Genomic DNA, 20,828 nt, shown 5'->3' with positions numbered 1-20,828 from the left:
TATATTGGCTTGGAGTAGTAGGGCTGTAATTCAATGCCAGCTAGAGTGTGGAACGAGGCTGTATAATCTCCAGCTGATGGTTTCACGATGATGAGAGCCAGTAGGTCCTCTCTGGGGGTGACAACACATGTCATGACTCCTGCTTCCCAGCTCATCTCCCAGAAACAACCTTCTGCTACAGTGTAACCACCATGATAGCCTGCTATAGAACCCTTTCTGCTAAAACGATTATACCCCCCTCTTAACTCTGCACAGCAAAGTACACCATACGCGCTCCGCTCTCTGCTCTGCGGTCTGTTTACCTGGTCCCCAAAACCGTATGGAGGTAAGTTATGACGGCTGGGCAGAGAGGGACGGAGAGAAAAAAGACCACAGAAACGGAGAGCAGAAGGAGGGTGGGAGAGAGTGGGAGAGAGAGATGAGAGAGAGAGAGGTGGAGAGGGGGGATGAGGAAGGATGTGAGGCAGGGGAGGATTACCTTGTCCCAAACCATATGGAGATAAGGTGAGGTATGACGGCAGGGTGTACTAGGAAGTGGAGCGGGATGTGATTTTAGGACGAAAGTGGGTCAGAAAAGAGGAGCAAGAATGAAGTGGTCCAATTTGCTCTGAATCAGTGATGCGTCCCAAATGGCGCCCTGTTCCCTCTATAGTGCACAACTTTTGATCAGGGCCCATAGTGTACTATATAGGGAATAGGGTGCCATTTGGGATGCTACCCTTAATCTCAGCTCTTAAATTGTCACCATCAGTCAGCAGACGCCTGTTTAACTGGGAAGACTTAATCAGAATTTGATTGGGTGTGGTGAATGCGGTTTATGGACCCCTTCAAATTAGCTGTAATTAAGGAGTCACTGAGGCAAGAAACAATTTCAGAAGTATGAAGGGATGAATGAATAATAGAGAGAATTTGAGGACGCATCAGCGCTCGGCGGAAATGTACATTGCATAAACAGCAACACTCCACTGACTCCAACGTGATGCAAGAGAAGACAGTTGGCTCCGCCGGGGATCAGACCAAGTAATAGGAGTTCAGAGTAACTGAGGATGAGTTCAGACTGCTAAGAAAGCATGAGGAGGTAAAGAGGGGATTTAGTGAAAAATGTTCAACTTTGTACCATAAACGTACCACAATGGGAGACTCTTTCCCAGAATAAACTTTATTTGTGTTTGTGTGCTTGGTACTAATGTACCTCATGCAGTAGTTCTTATTTTGCCATGCTACTTAAATAGCAATATGTCTTAGCAGCTATATGGGCCTACTGCCAGTAAAATAAAATAGGTCAAAACAAAGTCTGTGTGAATTCACGGCTCAATTATTTGTGGGATATGGAATTACTGTATCTGCATGAAAAGTAGTACACAGTTGGTACACAGAATAGGAATGATAAATGGGAAAAATAAAACATACAGTCAACTATAGCTAGAAAGCTATTTCGATATCCATTCGTTATGTTTTACTTCAACCCCCAAAATGCATCACACCTACAGTATGACTAATTGGTTGTTTGAAATTTAGAACACCGTGGAACGCTGAGACATGCATGTAAACAACCATTAAAACATGAATAATTATCCCAGGACCACTGACTGCTTGTTCACAGCGACATAAAAGACTACCATATAAGGAACCACTGACTCATATAGTGCTTTGCTTAAATCAGTAACAAACCTATTGCATTTCCCTTCTGAAAAGGCAAGTGAACAAAATGAGACCGAAAACACAGACTTAATAGACTTGCCACCTCCCCGCAAAAATAGTATCACATACTACACTACTGTAACAAGCTCTCTGCTGATGTAATTCATCTGAGAAAAGAAGAGTAATGAAAACAATGGATGACCATTATAGAGCATACCATATAGAAGAAGGAAGCAGTATACTGGCCATGTGGCATGCTAGACTGGAGATTGGAATGTAGCCATCTATACTCGACAGCAAACCTTTACTGTGAGCAGTAATGGTTTGAGGTGTGAGTCAGATCATACCTGGAGTGATGTCTGGCTTCTGTAGTTCTTCACTTCCTTGTTGGCACCACGAACAAGCAGTACTCTGGCACAGTGTTCCTTGGGGAGGATAAATACAATTAAAGAGAGAGAGAGAGAGAGAGAGAGAGAGAGAGAGAGAGAGAACAGAGTAAGACACTGTAAGGGTTGTGACCAGGACCTCATTAATTTAAACTCCACTTCATCTCTCTATCTCTCTCTCTCTCTCGCTCTCTTTCTGCAGCCAGCTACTGTACAGTATTACCCTCTTCTGTACTGAGCCCATTACACGAGAGAACCAGAAACCATCTTGCTCAGGCATTCCATTCCATCAACTGATCCAGACTGATTCCAGAACATTCCAGGACTGATCATTGTCCTGGAGCTGCAGCTCACCCTGTTCTGGCTGATGATGCCCTGTGTCTGTTACCAGGTAAAACCTCAGTTCTCCAGTAAGAATCTCAGTGCAGTGAATACACGTAGTGTAAAGATTGGTGAATAAAGAGATGGAGCTGTGGTAACTGTATGTGGCACTATAGCCTGCTGCTAGCTGGATTCAGCTGCCCACCCACGGAAGACTCCACTACAAACACACACACGCACGCGAACACACATATACACGTGCCCACACACACACACACATACACACACGCAAGCATACACACACCCATACAATCAAGCACACAAACACGCAGGCGCCCACACACGAACAGTGCCTGCACATACACACACAAACAAACACACACACACCCCAGTTCAAGCTAATACTCCGCCTACTGGGCGATTGCACGCTAGCATGGCCTGAATTTTTATTTAGTAACTCACATTTCAGTTGAATGCGTTCAGTTGTGCAACTCATTAGGTATCCCCTTTCCCTTTCCATGCAAATGTTATCGGGAGGAAGGATGTTTAACATGCTTTTTACATACAAAATCATGATGAAAGTGGCCATTTGAGGTCCTTTTTAGACCAATCCATGCCTCCTGTAAGACCTTATGGACCATGAACCATACCCTATACAGACAACATCTTGATGACATTGTACTCCTTATAGTGTGCTCGAAAATATGGAGTAAGGCTATATTCTGAAATAGAATTTTCACGTGAACTGAGTCAACATTACCAATATTAACAACATTAACCAATGGCATCTCTCTTGTAGGATTGCGTGTTCAGAAAATGGGTAGTGCTATCCGGGATCCATGGGACGTCCCTGCCCTACACCTTAACCCCTACTCTTACCCTAACCCTAACCTTAACCATAACCCTTACCTATAACCCTAACCGTAACCCTTACCTTAACCGTTATAACTTTCTACTTAATTGTGTGACGGTGGAGTTGGACGTCCAAAGGATCCATGCTAGCACTATCCATCAGCAAATCACCAGCAGAGGGAGTTCCCGAATCCATTTTCCTAATCACTGTGTTGGTGGTGCTCATAAAATGTATCATAACTTTAAAAGTAGCAGAGAGCCCACTCTGGAAATTTGATAAACTTTTAAAAACAATCTGCCGAAAAAATTATCAAAATCAAAAGGGTACTTTTGAGATATGAATATTCATAGTTTTAATGTTCAATAAATGCAGAGGCATCATGTCCATAGGGGGCACAGGGGCATGTGGCCCCCTCAGATTTATCTGGCTAAACGTTTTGTTGTTAATAATACTAGCTACCTAGAAATTGTATGAAGTTGGCTTTAGCTAGCCCAGATAGATTCCCAATCTCCCAACCTCATTACCAGCTACCAAGAAGCCATTTTAGGCTATCAATAAATTAAGAGTAGCTAGCTTGTCTTGGCTGGCATGCCTGCTGGCAATGTTGGTAGACTTTAGAAAAGCAAGCGATTACTAAATGTACAGAATAAGACTCGTTCCTTTCAATCTGCTACCGAGATTTTAGCAGAGATGCAAAGAAGCATGCTCTTTTTTATATTCTACTGCCACTAGTCCTCAGATGAACAACAAATGATGCATAAAATATGGGAGAGATATCTATAATAATAATAACATTATGTGAAGGTTAAATCAGGCTGAGGTTGATGTACAGTGAAGTTTATCCCTTCTAGTGGCTGTCAAAAGGGCGTCCAATCAGAAAGCCATTGAGATAAACCTTGCCCGTGTAGGAGCTGAGCAGAGCACTTGAGGAAAGAGACTGCACAAACACCAAACAATGGAGAGGGAATCATCTCTCTTTCTCTCTCTCTTACTCTTTCTCTATGTCTCTCTCATCATTCCTGACTCTCTCTCTCTCTAATGGCAGGAGAGAGTTTTTTACATTTTATTTTTAAATCTCTGCCATATCTCATGGGAGCAGTGAACCCTACAGAGAACAGGAGAGATATCACACACACACATCCAATACAAAAACCACCATCTGGAAAATGTGTGTGTGTTTTGGGTGTGTGTGTGTGTGTGTGTGTGTGTGTGTGTGTGTGTGTGTGTGTGTAATGGTCATATGACAGAGAGGAGGGATTAACATTTAAACTATAGCCATTGACACAAGGGTCAACGCACACGCACAGTAATGAATGACATTTTCATAATTGTCATCATTCGTTTCCATCGATCTCTAAGCCCATATAGAACATGATAGATGGGTACATTTTCAAATGTTAAGACAATATTGACTAGTGTTCACCCAGGATTCATCCATCGCAGTGAAATGTATCATCAGCAGCGCATCCAGTCAATCTTTATCCACGTGACGAATCAACAGGATATGTATTCATCATAATTTCCCCCTTCGCTAATAATAGCATCATTTTCAGAATTGGGGTGAATTCCATTTCAATTCAGTCAAATCAGTTTACTTCTTGAATTGCATGAATTCAAATGGAATTGACCCTATGGGCCTGTACCAAAACAATATGCCAATTAAAACATTGTAGGTGGTAGAATATAAACCCCTCTGTACTGTTGATTGACAGCTGATTGGTGGTTTGTGTTTCTCACCTGATTGTATAGAGCACAGATGTGTAGAGCCGTGTTTCCCGAGGCGTTCTGGACACCCATGTCTGCTGCGTAGAACAACAGGTGCTCCAGGTGCTGGACATGTCCATATCTACATGCCTGCCACACAAACACAGAGACCAGGTCAAATAATGTCCATAACTACAGGTCTGACATACAAACACAGAGACCAGGTCAAATAATGTCCATAACTACATAACTAACAGGTCAAATAATGTCCATAACTACAAACACAGAGACCAGGTCAAATAATGTCCATAACTACAGGTCTGACATACAAACACAGAGACCAGGTCAAATAATGTCCATATCTACATGCCTGCCACACAAACACAGAGACCAGGTCAAATAATGTCCATAACTACAGGTCTGACATACAAACACAGAGACCAGGTCAAATAATGTCCATAACTACAGGTCTGACATACAAACACAGAGACCAGGTCAAATAATGTCCATATCTAGGTCATGCCCATAACTACCAGGTGACACAAACACAGAGACCAGGTCAAATAATGTCCATATCTGACATGAGACCAGGTCAAATAATGTCCACACAAACAAACAGAGACCAGGTCAAATAATGTCCATATCTCTGACATGCCAGGTCAAATAATGTCCATACCACAAACACAGAGACCAGGTCAAATAATGTCCATATCTACAGGTCTGACATACAAACACAAACACAAATAATGTCCATAACTACAGACCACAGGACCAAAATAATGTCCATACCTACAGGTCTGACATACAAACACAGAGACCAGGTCAAATAATGTCCATACCTACAGGTCTGACATACAAACACAGAGACCAGGTCAAATAATGTCCATACCTACAGGTCTGACATACAAACACAGAGACCAGGTCAAATAATGTCCATAACTACACATACAAACACAGAGACCAGGTCAAATAATGTCCATATCACAGGTCTGCCACAAACACAGAGACCAGGTCAAATAATGTCCATAACAGGTCTGACACACAAACACAGAGACCAGGTCTGCCATAAAACACAAACAAACACAGAGACCAGGTCAAATAATGTCCATATCTACAGGTCTGACATACAAACACAGAGACCAGGTCAAATAATGTCCATAACTACAGGTCTGACTATACAAACACAGAGACCAGGTCATACAAACACAGAGACCAGGTCAAATAATGTCCATACCTACAGGTCTGACATAGGACCAGGTCAAATAATGTCCATATACAGGTCTGACAACACAGAGACCAGGTCAAATAATGTCCATAACTACAGGTCTGACATACAAACACAGAGACCAGGTCAAATAATGTCCATAACTACAGGTCTGACATACAAACACAGAGACCAGGTCAAATAATGTCCATAACTACAGGTCTGACATACAAACACAGAGACCAGGTCAAATAATGTCCATAACTACAGGTCTGACATACAAACACAGAGACCAGGTCAAATAATGTCCATAACTCTGACATACAAACACAGAGACCAGGTCTGACATACAAACACAGAGACCAGGTCAAATAATGTCCATAACTACAGGTCTGACATACAAACACAGAGACCAGGTCAAATAATGTCCAAACTGACATACAAACACAGAGACCAGGTCAAATAATGTCCATAACTACAGGTCTGAGACCAGGTCAAATAATGTCCATAACTACAGGTCTGACATACAAACACAGAAACCAGGTCAAATAATGTCCATAACTACAGGTCTGACATACAAACACAGAGACCAGGTCAAATAATGTCCATAACTACAGGTCTGACATACAAACACAGAGACCAGGTCAAATAATGTCCATAACTACAGGTCTGACATACAAACACAGAGACCAGGTCAATGTCCAATACCTACAGGTCCATAAAACACAGGGTCAAATGTCCATAACTACAGGTCTGACACAAAACACAGAGACCAGGTCAAATAATGTCCATACAAACACAGAGACCAGGTCAAATAATGTCCATGACAGGTCTGACAAGGTCAAATAATGTCACAGAGACATACAAACACAGAGACCAGGTCAAATAATGTCCATAACTACAGGTCTGACATACAAACACAGAGACCAGGTCAAATAATGTCCATAACTACAGGTCTGACATACAAACACAGAGACCAGGTCAAATAATGTCCATAACTACAGGTCTGACATACAAACACAGAGACCAGGTCAAATAATGTCCATAACTACAGGTCTGACATACAAACACAGAGACCAGGTCAAATAATGTCCATAACTACAGGTCTGACATACAAACAAACGAACAGAGAGGAGGTAAAAAAAATACATGTTAAAAAAGGCATGTCCATATCTACACGTCTGCCACAAATACATAAACAAAGAAAATGAAACAATCTATACAGCAGCCTAGCTTTCATAAGGCACACCGGGACTATCATAGAAAATGACCAAACAGGAGTCGGTAGACTACGGATATTCTCAACTGTATCGTCTTGCTCTGCACACTAGATGTCAGTCAGAGTACCAACTGAGCTGAGCTATCTTACTGTTGTTTTTGCTGCTGATGGTCTAGCCAAGCTTGCTTCTGAACCAAAGCAATTCATAAAGTGAAACATCTACCAAAAGCGGAATTATATCTAGATAGCTTATTCAAGGGAGTCCATATCATTTCAATGGCTTGGCTAGTTTGCATTAGTACTGTATCAGGCGCTGTAACTTGAGACTCTCAACTAAACCAGTATGTGGAACACTTGTATGTAAAACCCTTCGGGAAAGGGGGATACCTAATCAGTTGCACAACCAAATGCATTCAACCGAAATGTGTCTTCTGCATTTAATCAATCCTCTCTGAATCAGAGAGGTGCGGGGGGGTGCCTTAATAGACTTCCACGTCATCAGCACCCGGGGAGTAGTTGTTGTTGGGGGTTAACTGCCTTGCTCAAGGGCCAAACGGCAGATTTTTCCACCTTGCCAGCTTATTGTCCCAAAAGGTTACTGGCCCAAAGCTCTTAACCGTTAGGCTACCTCTATATAAATCCAATCGATTATTACACCTGGTGTATCTCGTGCCAGCCGTTCTCGTCATGGCAAGAGACGGTGGCGTGGGCCCTCAGTAGCAGCTCACAGCAGCTTGGGTCTCCCTCCACCAAGACTGTATGGTAGAGGGGGGTGAGACTCTGGCTGTCCTTGTAGTCTGGAGATGCGCCCAGGTCCAGTAGAGCCTGAGGGGGGCGACAGAGAGTATTAGGGTGAGCAATTTAGGTTTAAGTTGACGTTGCTGATCTTAGGTCAGTTAAACATTTTTTCCACTAATGGTTAAGGTTAGGTTTGGGGAAGCTGATACATCCTAGATCTGTACACAGGAGAAACTTCAGCCCTGAGCTACACTTTATTTAAAGTAACTGTCCAATGTTTCCCGATTTCTATAAAAGATGACCTATAATTAATTACAATATGAGTATTGTATTCAAGCAAGTTAAATAGCCGATTTTCTGTGTTGGAATGGTGTGGGCGAACCACAACAACAGAATGGTGTGGGCGTATACTGCTCATTAAAAACATTCATGCAGTAGCCCGCTTATTGGCCAGCTCATCCTCCTTAGGATGATGACAGGAGGAAATAGTACAAAAAATAAATAAACAGTCTGTTTTTTAAGTGTTTTTTCTCCAATTTATACACTGAACAAAAATATAAACGCAACATGCAACAATTTCAAAGAGTTACAGTTCATATAAGGAAATCAGTCAATTGAAATACATTCAGTAAGCCCTAATATATGGATTTCACATGACTGGGAATACAGATATGCAAGATACCTTCAAAAAAAGGTAGGGGCGCGGATAAAAAAAAAAGTCTGTATCTGGTGTGACCACCATTCACCATCTCCTTCACATAAAGTTGATCAGGCTGTTGATTGTGGCCTGTGGAATGTTGTCCCACTAGTCTTCAATGGCTGTGCAAAGTTGCTGGATATTGTTCGGGAACTGGAACATGCTGGATTACACGTCGATCCAGAGCATCCCAAACATTCTCTAAAACGACGTTGGAGGTGGCTTATGGAATAGAAATGAACAATTTAATTATCTGGCAAAAGCTTTGGTGGACATTCCTGCAGTCAGCATGCCAATTGCATGCTCCCTGAAAACTTGAGCCATCTGTGGCATTGTGTTATGTGAAAAAACTGCACATTTTAGAGTGGCCTTTTATTTTCCTCTGCACAAGGTGCACCTATGTAATGACCATGCTGTTTAATAAGCCACACCAGATGGATTATCTTGGCAGAAATGCTCACTAACAGGGATGTAAACACAATTTTGGATTTTTTTATTTCAGCGCACGAAACATGGGACCAACACTTTAAATGTTGCGTTTATACTTTTGTTCACTGTGGTACAGGATTGGTATTTGATGAGTAAACATTATTTTGGTAAGTTTTAACAGAATATTAACTTCTAAACGTGACTGTCTGGGCCAGTTCGTCTTGTTTGTCAATGTTACTAGTGTTTGTCCTGTCAGCTCCTGTCTTTTCCCAGCCTCTCTATTTCTCGTCCTACTGGTTTTTGACCCTTGCTTGTCCTGACCCTGTACCCACCCACCTGACCCTGAGCCTGCCTGCCGCCCTGCACCTTTGCTCCACCTCTGGATTACTGAACTCTGCCTGTCCCTGACTTTGAGCCTGCCTGCCGTCCTGTACCTTTGCTTCTACTCTGGATTATCAACCCCTATCTGCCTTGACCTGTCGTTTGCCTGCCCCTGTGGTTACAATAAACATTGTTAATTCACACAGTCTCCACTTGGGTCTTACCTTGATTCCTGATACATAACTGTGCACTCTCCTCAAACAATAGCATGGTATTCTTTCACTGTAATAGCTACTATACATTGGACAGTGCAGTTAAATGAACAAGAATTTAAGCTTTCTGCCCATATCAGATATGTCTATGTCCTGGGAAATTATCTTGTTACTTAAAACGTCATACTAATCACATTAGCGCACGTTAGCTCAACTGTCCCGTAGAGCAGTGGTTCCCAAACTTTTTATAGTCCCGTACCCCTTCAAACAATCAACCTCCAGCTACATACCCCCTCTAGCACCAGGGTCAGCGCACTCTCAAATGTTGTTTTTTTGCCATCATTGTAAGCCTGCCACACACTCTATGATACATTTATTAAACATAAGAATAAGTGTGAGTTTTTGTCACATACAGGCTCATTGGAAGTGACAAAGAGATCTTATAGGACCAGGGCACAAATAAAAATATAATAATAGTCAATAATGTTGCTCTTTATTTACCCATCGTACATATAAAACCTTATTGTTCATTGAAAATTGTGAATAACTCATCACAGGTTAATGAGAAAGGTGTGCTTGAAAGGATGCACATAACTCTGCAATGTTGGGTTGTATTGGAGAGTCTCAGTCTAAAATCATTTCCCACGCATAGTCTGTATTTAGTTTTCATGCTAGCGAGGGCTGAGAATCCACTCTCACATTCAGTAGTCTGAAGTCAGAAGTTTACATACTCTTAGTCATTAAAACTCGTTTTTCAACCACTCCACAAATTTCTTGTGAACAAACTATAGTTTTGGCAAGTCGGTTAGAACATCTACTTTGTGCATGTCACAAGTAATTTTCCCAACAATTTTTTACAGACCGTTTATTTCACTTATAATTCACTGTATCACAATTCCAGTGGGTCAGAAGTTTACACACACTAAGTTGACTGTGCCTTTGAACAGCTTGGAAAATTCCAGAAAATGATGTCATGGCTTTAGAAGCTTCTGATAGGCTTTTTACACCTCTTGAAGGTGTATCTGTGGATGTATTTCAAGGCCTACCTTCAAACTCAGTGCCTCTTTGCTTGACATCATGGGAAAATTGAAAAAAAAATAAGCCAAGACCTCAGAAAAAAATTGTTGACCTCCACAAGTCTGGTTCATCCTTGGGAGCAATTTTCAAACGCCTGAAGGTACCACGTTCATCTGTACAAATAATAGTATGCAAGTATAAACACCACGGGACCACGCAGCCGTCATACCGCTTAGGAAGGAGACGCGTTCTGTCTCCTAGAGATGAACGTACTTTGGTGCGAAAAGTGCAAATCAATCCCTGAACAACAGCAAAGGACCGTGTGAAGATGCTGGAGGAAACAGGTACAAAAGTATCTGTATCCACAGTAAAACGAGTCCAACATCGACATAACCTGAAAGGCCGCTCAGCAAGGAAGAAAACACTGCTCCAAAACCGCCATAAATAAAGCCAGACGAAGGTTTGCAACTGCACATGGGGACAAAGAGCGTTAGACAAATGTTCTCTGGGATGATGAAACAAAAATAGAACTGTTTGGCCATAATGACCATCGTCATGTTTGGAAAAAAAGGGAGAGGCCTGCAAGCCGAAGAACACCATCCCAACCATGAAGCACGGAGGTGGCAGTATCATGTTGTGGGGGTGCTTTGCTGCAGGAGGGACTGGTGCACTTCACAAAATAGATGGCATCATGAGGGAGGGAAATTATGTGGATAAATTGAAGCAACAGTCAGGAAGTTAACGCTTGGTCGCAAATGGGTCTTTCAAATGGACAATGACCCCAAGCATACTTCCAAATTTGTGGCAAATGGCTTAAAGACAACAAAGTCAAGGTGTTGGAGTGGCCATCACAAATTGCTGTGGGCATAACTGAAAAGGCATGTGCGAGCAAGGAGGCCTGCAAACCTGACTCAGTTACACCAGCTCTGTCAGGAGGAATGGGCCAAACTTCACCCAACTTATTGTGGGAAGCTTGTGGAAGGCTACCCGAAACGTTTGACCCAAGTTAAAAATGGTAAAGGCAATTAATTTAGTGTATGTAAACTTCTGACCCACTGGGAATGTGATGAAATAAATAAAAGCTGAAATAAATAATTCTCTCTACTATTATTCTGACATTTCACATTCTTAAAAATAATTTTACTAGGATTAAACTTCAGGAATTGTGAAAAACTGAGTTTAAATGTATTTGACTAAGTTGTATGTAAACTCCCAACTTCAACTGTGGGTACGTGGTTGCAAAGGGTGTCAGTGTCTTAACAGCGCGATTTGCCAAAGCAGGATACTCTGAGCACAGCCCAATGGCTTCTGATTAAATACATTTTTCAAAGAACCAGTTGTTACAATTTCGATGACACTCTCTTATTCAGATATCGTTAAGTGGACTGGAGGCAGGGCATGAAAGGGATAACAAATCCAGTTGTCATCCGTTTCTGGAAAGTACCTGCGTAATTGCGCACCCAACTCACTCAGGTGCTTCGTTATATCACATTTGACATTGTCCGTAAGCTTCTTCGGGATCGATTAGCATGAGGTTGTAAGTGACAAGAAAATTTCCCAGGACATAGACATAAAGTATCTGGGTGTGATCAATGTTGAATAGGTATAGACAAAGAAGAGCTCTCTAGTAGGTACCAAAACATGCAAAGACCATTATCTCTAAAGTGATGTTACAAGTTTATCAACTTTCAAAGCAGAATTGCACCACCTATCACACTTTCACAAAAACATGAAGACATGGCTAAAGGTCAATCAGATTTGTGAACATAATCCCTAGCTGTGTATTGCTGCTTTCCATGTTGTCTGCTGTCTGTAGCTTGTGAGGTGTGAAAACACTTTGTTGCTTTTATGGGTTTTGTGCTATGTTGCTCTGTCTGCATGCTATGTCTTGCTTGTCCTATGTTTATCTGTCTGCATGCTATGTCTTGCTTGTCCTACGTTCCTCTGTCTGCATGCTATGTCTTGCTTGTCATATGTTGTTCTGTCTGCATTCTATGTCTTGCTTGTCCTATGTTTCTCTGTCTGCATGCTATGTCTTGCTTGTCCTATGTTTCTATGTCTGCATGCTATGTCTTGCTTGTCCTATGTTTCTCTGTCTGCATGCTATGTCTTGCTTGTCCTATGTTGCTCTGTCTACATGCTATGTCTTGCTTGTCCTATGTTGCTCTGCGTGTGCTATGTCTTGCTTGTCCTATGTTGCTCTGTCTGCATGCTATGTCTTGCCTGTCCTATGTTGCTCTGTCTACATGCTATGTCTTGCTTGTCCTATGTTGCTCTGTCTACATGCTGTCTTGCTTGTCCTATGTTCCTCTGTCCGCATGCTATGTCTTGCTTGTCCTATGTTTCTCTGTCTGCATGCTATGTCTTGCTTGTCCTATGTTTCTCCGTCTGCATGCTATGTCTTGCTTGTCCTATGTTTCTCCGTCTGCATGCTATGTCTTGCTTGTCCTATGTTTCTCTGTCTGCATGCTATGTCTTGCTTGTCCTATGTTGCTCTGTCTGCATGCTATGTCTTGCTTGTCCTATGTTGCTCTGTCTGTATGCTATGTCTTGCTTGTCCTATGTTGCTCTGTCTGTATGCTATGTCTTGCTTGTCCTATGTTGCTCTGCGTGTGCTATGTCTTGCTTGTCCTATGTTGCTCTGTCTGTATGCTATGTCTTGCTTGTCCTATGTTTCTCTGTCTGTATGCTATGTCTTGCTTGTCCTATGTTTCTCTGTCTACATGCTATGTCTTGCTTGTCCTATGTTGCTTTGTCTGTATGCTATGTCTTGCTTGTCCTATGTTTCTCTGTCTGCATGCTATGTCTTGCTTGTCCTATGTTGCTCTGTCTGTATGCTATGTCTTGCTTGTCCTATGTTGCTCTGTCTGTATGCTATGTCTTGCTTGTCCTATGTTGCTCTGCGTGTGCTATGTCTTGCTTGTCCTATGTTGCTCTGTCTGCATGCTATGTCTTGCTTGTCCTACGTTCCTCTGTCTGCATGCTATGTCTTGCTTGTCCTATGTTGTTCTGTCTGCATTCTATGTCTTGCTTGTCCTATGTTTCTCTGTCTGCATGCTATGTCTTGCTTGTCCTATGTTGCTATGTCTGCATGCTATGTCTTGCTTGTCCTATGTTTCTCTGTCTGCATGCTATGTCTTGCTTGTCCTATGTTGCTCTGTCTGTATGCTATGTCTTGCTTGTCCTATGTTTCTCTGTCTGCATGCTATGTCTTGCTTGTCCTATGTTGCTCTGTCTGCATGCTATGTCTTGCTTGTCCTATGTTGCTCTGTCTGCATGCTATGTCTTGCTTGTCCTATGTTTCTCTGTCTGCATGCTATGTCTTGCTTGTCCTATGTTGCTCTGTCTACATGCTATGTCTTGCTTGTCCTATGTTGCTCTGCGTGTGCTATGTCTTGCTTGTCCTATGTTGCTCTGTCTGCATGCTATGTCTTGCTTGTCCTATGTTGCTCTGTCTACATGCTGTCTTGCTTGTCCTATGTTCCTCTGTCTGTATGCTATGTCTTGCTTGTCCTATGTTGCTCTGTCTGTATGCTATGTCTTGCTTGTCCTATGTTGCTCTGTCTGTATTCTATGTCTTGCTTGTCCTATGTTGCTCTGTCTGTATGCTATGTCTTGCTTGTCCTATGTTGCTCTGCGTGTGCTATGTCTTGCTTGTCCTATGTTGCCCTGTCTGTATGCTATGTCTTGCTTGTCCTATGTTGCTCTGTCTGCATGCTATGTCTTGCTTGTCCTATGTTGCTCTGCGTGTATGCTATGTCTTGCTTGTCCTATGTTGCTCTGCGTGTGCTCACTGCTCATTGATTGTCTGTATTGTAATTAATTTTAAAAACCTGCCCAGGGACTGCAGTTGAAAATTAGCCGGTTGGCTAAAACCGGCACTTTTACTAAAACGTTGATTAATGTGCACTGTCCCTGTAAAAATAAAAATAAACTCAAACTCAATTACTTTCCCATTGTTCCTCAACTGCAGTGTATGATATACCATGTTGTAGCTCTGAGTCTTTACTCTTATCCAATGTAAAAAAAAAAAACACACCATTTCAAATTTTGCTACATACGACCGACCAAATCCAGGTGGTTGTTCACATGTGTTATGCGTAGGACATTGTCAATTATGATTCCTATATGTGGGGTGTTGGTTAAGGGCTTGTCAGTAAGCATTTCACGGTAAGGTCTACACTTGTTGTATTCGGCACATGTGACAAAGTTGGATTTGATTTGTTATGGGATAGATTGTTTAGAAAAATCTAAAAGGTATCAGCCGATACCAATTCTCTCTCTTTCCCATATCCTTGGCCCTAACCCTTCTACGTTTGCAGATCTGAAGGGTCTGGAGAAAAGCAGTAGTGGCGGATGTTCCACTATGTTGCTTCAACCATACAGATCTGCACACATCAAAGGGTAAGGCCAAGGGGAAGGGGTAGAGAGGGGAATTGTGGCCGACTTTATATAAGCTGTAAAAGGCATAGAGATGCTGGATAACCTTCAGCGTGGCCTGATTCTTGGCCCTGACCGCATGGTGGAGAGCGGTCATCCCGTCTTGTGATCTGAAGTCCAGATGTGCTCCACCTTGTTTCAATACAACGATGACCTGCTCCACGTTGTAAAGGTGGGCTGCGAAGGTCAGTGGAGTTTCTACAAAACAAACACACAACATGGTGCTGTTCAGTGTTACGGATATTACTTAAAAGAAGAAACCCTGGGTGTATTGTATGAACATCATCAGAGCAAATGCGATGGGTAGGTTTCCTGGAATAGGAGGCTAATTCTGGAATAGAAGGCATGTTCAATGAAGAACGGCTATCGAAATAACTTTGTAGTCCAGGACGAAACTTTGTCCTGGAAACCAGCCCTATAGGTCCTACAGAATGAAGGTGCACAAAAACACAAGCAATTGTCTCAGTCTACTGTAGCCGTAAACTGAGATTTTAAAAACATTTGAGGTGAGCTGATCTCTAATTTCCTTTTTCAGTAAACTAAGCTATTCATAATTTATCAGACACTGTTTACTTCTCAGCAGCTGCTGTATAATACAACATGAGGTGCACATCACAATATTGAGTAAGAGCCTAGGTGTGTGTGTGTGTGTGTGTGTGTGTGTGTGTGTGTGTGTGTGTGTGTGTGTGTGTGTGTGTGTGTGTGTGTGTGTGTGTGTGTGTGTGTGTGTGTGTGGCGTACCACCAGTATCAGGGTCTTGATAGTTGGGGTCGAGGCCTTTCTCCAGCATCTTTACCACTTTATCCAGCTGGAGATGCTGAATGTGGTCCATGAATTTCCTATAGTTGGCCTAGGAGTAGGAGGGGGCAGAGAAAGACAGAGAGAGAGAGCAGGGGGGGGGGGGGGGTGATACAGGAACAGGGAGGTTGGTACAGAAGGGAGGTCAGATGATGGTTACACAGGTCTCTGCACTGCTGTTCTTCTCATGGTGCTTTCCCAGGGACCAGGGACACATGTGCTGCTTTCCAGGCCAGTTATAAATAGCTAAGAGAGCAGGTCCCAGAGCTGAGCTGAGCTGAACAGTGCCAGGCAGAGGGAGAGAGGCTCGCCTGCAGCCTTCAGGCAGGACAGAGACACTACAGGGGGACTGACGCTGACCAGAGCACTCTAACACAGCCACAGTACACACACTTTGAACAACTCCAACACACACCACACACGCACGCGCGCACGAACACACATAAAGGAAGAGTGGACTTGAAAGAACAGGGGAAACAGCAGGGATGGAATTTGATGGGTGAATTATTTAGTGTGGCATTCCTTTTTGACCGAGAAGGACAGGGATAGAATTTCTCCTGGACTCAAGTCGTTTTCTGTCTTAATCCAATAATCCCTCCTGTTCTATGTGTTAAAACACATACCTGCTGAATATTGAGCCCATTGAAATGATGCACTTCGATAATTCACACTTTATATTCAGCTTGTAGCCGAATAGTGTATTGATTTGATCAGTATTACAGAGAAAGGCCCTGAGATGTTCTTTCGCTCATAATACAATGAAAGGCTCAGAGACAAGCTCCGTTAATAATATCATTTTTTCCACACACGACTGTAATGACCTGAGCCGTACTCCACTGCGGCTAATATTGTCTTTTCACATTGCTCTTTTCAGCACGGTTCCATCATTGACGGATATATAGTGTGAAAAGGGTCCAAGATATAGCTTTCACCTGATCCAATACAATAAATTACATCAGCAATAGATATTCAAGGCACTTGAAAGAAGAAGTGAAAAAGGAATATGAAGCCTAATTTATTTTTCTCACCTGCGTGTGGATTTTGGCAATCTGCATTTCGTTTACATTGGGCTGCTGGTAGACCCTGCTCTTGTAACGGAACTGTAAATAGGAGAAGAGAAGAATGGTAACGCTTTACTTAAAGCCAAACGGTATAATACACTATGATGTTGTTGTAATGCATTGTTAATACTAATCATGAGCATCAACACCCTATAACGCCTCTTATAATCAACTCGCAATGATCCCGACTAACAAAACAGATATAATCATGCCCTGCGGCGCTGATATTGGTGATCCATATATTCAATACTAAGTAAGGTGTACAACTACCAGTAGAAGAAGCAGGCAGTAACTAAGACTTCAGTACTAGCGATACCAGGGGACCACTGACTGGGCTTATATAGAACAAAGCAGAGAGAGGGAGCCAAGAGGATTTTTTTGTATCTATGGAAACTTTCACATTGTGTTGTTGGTAGACCTTCCTCTTATAACAAAACTGTAGAAAGGAGATTCAAAAAAAGATTACTTCCCAATCATACCCAGGGCCCATATTCACAAAATCATCTCAGCGTACTGTCGGAGTACTGATCTAGGATCAGCCCCCCCCCCCCCCCCCCTGTCCATGTCATTGTTCTATAAAGACTCAGTTATGATCTTAAAGGCAAAACTGATCACCACTTCTCTGAGACACTTTATGAATACTGCCCCAGAATGGGTGATCCGTATGTCTAATACTAAGTAACTAAGGTGTACTATACTAGAGAATATCACCCAGGCAGGCAGTAATTAAGTACTAGTGATACCAGGGGACCACTGACTGAGGCTATATAGAACAAAGAACAGAGAGAGGAGCCAAGAATGGAGTTTCCCGCTATGCCGCCTCATCACAAATCCAGCTGAGCTGTTTGGGAAAACAAGACTTATTATAGTGATGCAGTCCCTCGATCATTCATTAAGTGGCTGAATTTTCTACAGATGAGATTCTTTGAAAATGATCAACCCGGAGAAGTGCTTATACAGCACCCCTGGTTGGGGTTCGAGCAGCGTGTCCAGTGCTGTGTTACTGGACCGCCGGGATGGAGCAGTGCTGGATGGAGGAAGTAGGGCACACACACACACACAATCCATAACAACATTGTGCTCGCCTAATAAAGGTCTGTTGTCGAGCAATCAGTGACTTACGTTTGCCAATACAGGAGGACTGGACTTGAGGGATGGAGCCGTACTGGATTATTTAAGTAGGGCCTGCAATGCACACACGATTGCTCTACCACATACTTTATAGTGTAATGTTTTGAGCCAGGAGCGCATCTATTTGACAAGACGAAGATCCACTCTTTGATCAAAACGTAATAGCCTGATGAAGGTACTGCATGTGGTGAGGCAATCAGTGATGGATGTGCGTTTTAATAATACAGACTAACTTTGCAGCACTTTTTTCTGTACAACCAGAGTTGGGATCCCTTTGCTGCTGGTGGGTGAGTTAGTCTGAGGGTTAGAGTTAGGTCTCGGGCTAGGGTTAGGGCTGGACCTGAGGGATGGATCAAAGCAGTACTTTTACTGTACCTCCAGAGTTGGGATCCCCTTGATGCTGGTGGGTGAGTTAGTCTGAGGGTTAGAGTTAGGACTCGGCCTAGGGTTAGGGCTGGACCTGAGGGATGGATCAAAGCAGTACTTTTACTGTACCTCCAGAGTTGGAACCCCCTTGATGCTGGCGGGAGTAGGGTAGTCTTTGAGGGGGCGCTCTTCGTCCAGGAAGCCAGACTTGCGGCCCTCCACGGCGGGCTGAAACAGGCCATAGTTCAGCACGTCCCTCAACGTCTGGGTCAGTGTACACAGGATCTGCTGTTTAGCAACCCATACGGTGGCCTCGGGTTTAAACCTCATACATGTCTGCTCCAAAACAAAGACAACATATGCAAAGATCATGCTAACATACCAAACCTGGAGTTTAAACATACATTTCTGCTCCAAAACATTAGAGGACAGGTGGCGTTGGGTTTAAAAAGCATACATTTCTGCTTCTAACACACACATGCAGATGTTCCATTCTGGCAGCAGGTGGTAACAGATGGACCTGGACAAACAATAGCACACGTCTCCCTGCCAGTGAGACAATGGCTGTGAATATAGTATTTTATTTACAGTAGAATAGACTAGGAAGTCCTGTATAGAACAGTATGGAAATGTCTACGAATGATATTCTGTTTCAGTAATTAGCTAGCCTCTTCCCAAAAGAAGCTGGACAAAAAAATGATCATTCCATATTCATGAAGTCATTTGGCAGAGGTGCGCACTACACAGTATTGGTGGAAGGAAACAATAACTGGAATTAGCTCAATCAATTAGTAAGGATTATAGCAATGGATTATGCTGTTATCCAGAAAATCCTAGTGGGTTTATATGAGAGTGCCTGTTCATTTCTGATAAGGAATTTGGAAAAACAACAGCACTTCTTCTCAGCAAGAAAATGTGTGTTTCGTGGCTGAATAACCAAGCTACCGATTTTCAATTGCTTTCTTTCTCCCTCTGACATACAGAGCCTTCAGAAAGTAAGCATATATGCCTCCACTTATTCCACATGTTGTTGTGTTACAGCCTGAATTCAAAATGGATGAAATGATACATTTTTATACCCATCTACACCCAATGCCCCATAACGACAAACGTAAAAATGTGTTTTTAGAGGAATGTCGCAATGTATTGAAAAGGAAATATAGAAATATCTCATGTATGTAAGTATTCACACCCCTGAGTCAATCCTTTGTAGAAGCACCTTTAGCAGTGATTACAGCTGTGTGTCTTTCTGGGTAAATCTCTAAGAGCTTTCCACACCCGGATTATGCAACATTTGCCCATGATCCTTTTCAGATTTCTTCAAGCTCCTTCAAGTCAATTGTTGATCATTACTAGACAACTATTTTCATGTCTTGCCATAGATATTCAAGTCGATTTAAGTCAACGCTGTAACTCAGCCATTTAGGAACATTCACTGTCTTCTTGGTAAGAAACTCCAGTGTAGATTTGGCCTTGTGTTTTACGTTATTGTTCTGCTGAAAGGTAAATGAATCTACCCGTGTCTCATGGAATGCAGACGGTACCAGGTTTTTCCTCTCGAATTTTGCCTGTGCTGAGCTCTATTCCGTTTCCTTTTGATCCTGAAAAACTCCCCAGTTCTTAACGATTACAAGCATTCCCATAACATGGATACACTACCCAAAGCGTAATTAATAACTTCACCATGCTCAAAGGGACATTCAATGTCTGCTTTTTATTTTATTTTTACCCATCTCCCAATAGGTGCCCTTCTTTGAGAGGCATTGGAAAACCTCCCTGGTCTTTGTGGTTGATTCTGTGTTTGAAATTCACTGCTCGACTGGGGGACCTTAAAGATAACTGTATGTGTGCGGTACAGAGATGAGGTAGTCATTCAAAAACCATGTTAAATAATATTATTGCACACAGAGTGTGTCCATGCCATGCATTGGGTGACTTGCTAAGCACATTTTTACTCCTGAACCTATTTAGGCTTGCCACAACAGAGGGGTTGAATACTTATTAACTCAATACATCTCAGCTTTTCAGTTTTTATTAATTTGTAAACATAAAAAAATAATAATACTCATAATTCCACTCTGACACTATGGAGTATTGTGTGTAGGACAGTGGGAAAAAAACTCAATTTCATCCATAATCAGTCTGTAGCACAACAAAATGTGGAAAGAGTCAAGGGGTGTGAATACTTTCTGAAGGCACTGTATCTATCTAATTGCTTGGCTGAGAACAGTCTGACTTTCAGTTTATACATTATACAGTACATAGCAATTGTAGGTTGGCGTAAATATCC

The 20,828-nt window shown here is 42.4% G+C and overlaps 1 protein-coding gene across 1 annotated transcript in view; it reads right to left on the bottom strand.

Annotated features, from left to right (window-relative positions):
* The window catches only part of shank2b (SH3 and multiple ankyrin repeat domains 2b), a 144,625-nt gene that overhangs the window by 122,904 nt on the left and 893 nt on the right, over nucleotides 1–20,828 (bottom strand). The window contains 7 exon segments of the mRNA XM_065009875.1: nucleotides 1,989–2,066; nucleotides 4,939–5,055; nucleotides 7,986–8,153; nucleotides 15,229–15,380; nucleotides 15,924–16,032; nucleotides 17,009–17,080; nucleotides 18,668–18,874. Coding sequence (XP_064865947.1) covers nucleotides 1,989–2,066; nucleotides 4,939–5,055; nucleotides 7,986–8,153; nucleotides 15,229–15,380; nucleotides 15,924–16,032; nucleotides 17,009–17,080; nucleotides 18,668–18,874 — 903 coding nt within the window.

The sequence above is a fragment of the Oncorhynchus nerka genome, linkage group LG25 (genome assembly GCF_034236695.1).
Source record: "Oncorhynchus nerka isolate Pitt River linkage group LG25, Oner_Uvic_2.0, whole genome shotgun sequence".
Taxonomy (NCBI): Eukaryota; Metazoa; Chordata; class Actinopteri; order Salmoniformes; family Salmonidae; genus Oncorhynchus; species Oncorhynchus nerka.
The sequence above is the reverse complement of the archived record's forward strand: the minus strand, read 5'-3'. Positions and strand labels throughout refer to the sequence as shown.